The sequence below is a fragment of the Anopheles marshallii genome, chromosome 3 (assembly GCF_943734725.1).
Source record: "Anopheles marshallii chromosome 3, idAnoMarsDA_429_01, whole genome shotgun sequence".
Taxonomy (NCBI): domain Eukaryota; kingdom Metazoa; phylum Arthropoda; class Insecta; order Diptera; family Culicidae; genus Anopheles; species Anopheles marshallii.
Window position 1 is genome coordinate 9,513,604 of NC_071327.1, and position 3,922 is coordinate 9,517,525.

Below are 3,922 nucleotides of genomic sequence, written 5' to 3' on the forward strand. Positions count from 1 at the left end.
CGGAAGTCGCAGTCTTGGAAAACAGTCGCTCGAAACGGACCATCCATCGGAACGCGAATTGAATCGAACACGTTCAATTATTGTGGTGCAGATTGAAAAAAAAACGAACCATGCAATTGTAGAGCAACATCATTCCGACATTGTTGTGTAATTTTGGTGAAGTTCAATTTAGTGACGCTGCAAACTGGTGCTTTAGTGCGTTAGTGGGAATTTGAAGCATACTTGTGCACACATGATAGTGAGGCGATCCTTTTGGTGGAGTTAAAGAAATCTGCTGCTTTGCAAAACACAGTTTAGTGTATTTTGGTGGTAGTCGGTGAACAAGCATTAGCGCAAAGGCAAAAACTATTGTGAATTGAGCAACGGACACGAGCTCATCGTGAACGAATCTTGGAGGAGGATGCTACTGGAGGCGGCCCACGGCAACAATCACAACCCGCACCATCTGCTGCAACCGCCCGTGCCACATCCGCACCACCACCCGCACCATCCCCTGCACCCGCAGCATCCACACTCGCAGGCCGCGGCAATGGTGGCGGCGGTGCAGGCGGCTGCCGCCCTCACGGCGGTTAAAAGTGCAACGAACTTCTCGATTGCGGCCATCATGGCGCAAGGAAACGGTAACGCCAACAACGGTAGCAATGCAGTCGGCAACGCAACCGCAAACAGTGACCCAACACCGGCGGCCAACACACGGATCGAGGAAGGCAATTATCGTAAGTTTTCCTGAGCGCATTTTTATTATCCTGCACTGTTCGCAGCGAGCCTTTTCGTTTAGTTGTTGTAAAATCAAACAGCATTAGGTACGGGTTGGTTGGAACACGGGACAGGACGATTATCTTGTTTAGAGCATTTTTACACCCCGCCATAAAGGCTGGGTGGAAAGATGAAAATGAAACCGAAGCTCGAAGGAGCCGTCGGTACTACGCGAACGACGGTTTGAGTCGTTTGAAAATGTTTTTGGTAGAAATGATCTTTTTGTTTGTCACTCTGTAAGAAGAAGTAGAATATAAATATTTGCAGAAACGATAACGGAAACAATCTTTTCCACAAGTCATCTAAAATCTAGTCTGCCTTGTAAAGATATGTTGAATAAGCTTCTACATAGCAGGCTGCGATGATTTTTAAAATTTTATTATTTTATGTTGTTTAAGCTATATTTTTGCAAACTATTCTTGAGTTAATTATCAGTTATTAACTACTGTTTTTAAGTATACATATTGAAAACATTGAACTCTTTACATTTTGATGGATGAGCGATAAATGAATTTAAATTTAATTATTTCTGGATAATCAATCGAACGGGAATCGCACACCTTTAGTTCGAATATGCATTGTATTCTTTTAAATATCTGCATCTCCATTAAAAACAGCAACTAACTATTCGTCTTAGGAACGATTAATTTAATATATTATAATATAATACTACTGTATAAATAACAAAATTATTGAATACGGTGTGTGTGAGCAATAAATCACCATTGCTCTGAACTGGAAAATCAGCTATGACAATATTTGTTGTTAAGGTCCGCTACTAAATCACTCAAACAGATGTGAGATTAAAAATGTTTACATCCATTTTTCACTACTCCATTTATTGCAAATCAATATCTTTTACGCGATATAAATCTAATGGTAAATTATGTCAATGTTTATCGATGTCTTTCAACCATACACGTAAACTAGAAACCGATTTGCAAACATTCTTCTTTTTGCTTTAATCAGCTCAGATTACAACCCGATCGTAATGTATTCTATTTCAAGCCACCAAACGTCAGGCAACGACGGTTAACATGATTGCTCGCTGTAGCGATCGTTACGATCAGCTAATCGTTTCTCGATCGAGCTTAAAATAACATCACTAACCTAACTCATTCCTTATGCTGTATACCCTCCACACCCTATACAGGACCCCGTTCGCGCACTCCAGAACGTTCGTCGGAGGCAACCGAGGAGGAAATCAACGTCAACGTCGAAGATTGTAGCGATTCGGAAGAAAGCACGGAACAGCCGCGCGAAACACATTCGCGAACGGCATCCACACCGGCCAGCGTATCCGACGAAGATCGTCTGTCACCCGAGATCGCACAGGTACGCTTTTATGACCATTCTCAAGTCGATTGATGAGAAGTTGAAAAACGGAGTGTTTTACAAATCAGGAAACTAATCTTGAGCTTTTGCTTCATTCGCTTTGGCTATTGGCAGAAAGCACCAAAAATTGTTGGATCTTGCAATTCGGAGGATCTGCGACCGGTCCAGTGTCACCTAGAAACGAAAGAGCTGTGGGACAAATTCAACGAGCTCGGCACGGAAATGATCATCACCAAAACTGGAAGGTACGCGACTATTTATACTTCAGACATGTATAACTGCTGTAAACTGGTACCAGGAGTTTACTAGATCTCGAATGTAGACAACGGAAACTTAACTTTGTTTTTCCTTTTCATCATTCTCCTTTCCCTTTAGACGTATGTTTCCAACAGTTCGCGTCTCGTTTTCCGGTCCAATGCGTCATCAAACCGCTGCCGATCGGTACGCCGTACTGCTCGATATCATTCCTCTCGATAACCGCCGTTATCGTTACGCGTACCATCGTTCGGCCTGGCTTGTGGCTGGAAAAGCCGATCCTCCTCCACCTGCCCGGCTGTACTCCCATCCGGACACTCCGCTAGGACCGGATGCCCTCCGACGGCAGGTGATCTCCTTCGAGAAGATCAAGCTCACCAACAACGAAATGGACAAGACGGGTCAGATCGTCCTCAACTCCATGCACCGCTATCAGCCGCGGATTCATCTGGTGCGGATTGGTCCGAACCAATCCGTTCCAACGAGTCCGACTGAGCTGCAGGAACTGGATCATAAAACGTTCGTCTTTCCGGAGACGATCTTTACGGCTGTAACTGCGTACCAGAACCAGCTGATTACGAAGCTAAAGATTGACTCGAACCCATTCGCTAAGGGATTCCGCGATTCTTCAAGACTAAATGATTTCGATCGGTAAGTTTGTCCTCCAAAGATGGAAAAATTGCGTTTGATTCATCGTCCTTAACATTCCGGTTGATGTCTAACGCTCTATCTATCTCTCTGTCTCTCTTTCTGTTCCACCAAACAGTGATCCCATGGAATCGTTCCTTCTTGAGCAGCATCTCCGTTCGCCGTTGCGGCTCTTCCCGGACCAGGTGATGGCACAGTTGGGAGGCGCCGGTGGTCCACCCTCGATGCAATCCAACGATCCGTCCGTGCTGCTGGAGAAGGCACGTCAACAGCTCCACCTCTGGGGCAATCCTTCGGCGGCCTACAGTGAGCTGATGCTCCAACAGCTTTATCACCAGCGACCCAACTTTGGTCTTAACTTTGGTCCACTGTGGCAAAGCCAGTGGCCAACACAGCTGCCCCCCGGTTTCCTGCCAAACGTTGCCCCGCCGCCGGCCCACACTCCCACCATGCAGGGAGTTGCTGCTGCAGCAGCTGCTGCGGCTGCCGCTGCTGCTGCCGCCGCCAATTCCGGCGGTGGATCCAGTTCTTCATCTCCTTCCGCCCCACCACCATCCGGACCATCGGTTTCACCGGAAGTTCGACCGAAATCCTTCGCCCGCTTCACACCCTACCAGATTCCGCAGCATCCTTCATCGCCTGCACCCAACCCGGGACACCCGCACCATTCGCCTGCCACCCGGTCCGGTTCACCCGGATCGTCTCGATCTCCTTCGCACTAAATCTGTTGTGTGATTTTGTGTGTATCTGTGCGTGTGTTTACGGCTTTGATTGGTTCCTTCACGGACCAAACGGAAGCGGTACGATGGACAAAACTCGTGATAGTGTCCGAGGAGCTTATCCGCGGCAAGTGTATTAGTATTAGTGTGCACACTAGAGAGGCTTCAGTTGAGTTTAGTGAGTTCGTTTATAGTGGTTGTTTATAGTA

At 46.7% G+C, this 3,922-nt stretch overlaps 1 protein-coding gene across 1 annotated transcript; it reads left to right on the plus strand.

Moving 5' to 3' along the window:
- The first annotated feature begins 400 nt into the window (after positions 1 to 400).
- LOC128715825 (T-box protein H15-like) lies at positions 401 to 3,716 on the plus strand. Its single transcript, XM_053810742.1, has 5 exons — positions 401 to 716; positions 1,910 to 2,091; positions 2,206 to 2,336; positions 2,467 to 2,997; positions 3,113 to 3,716. Exons 1-5 carry the CDS (start codon positions 401 to 403, stop codon positions 3,714 to 3,716), a joined length of 1,764 nt encoding a protein of 587 aa, XP_053666717.1.
- Positions 3,717 to 3,922: the final 206 nt, after the last annotated feature.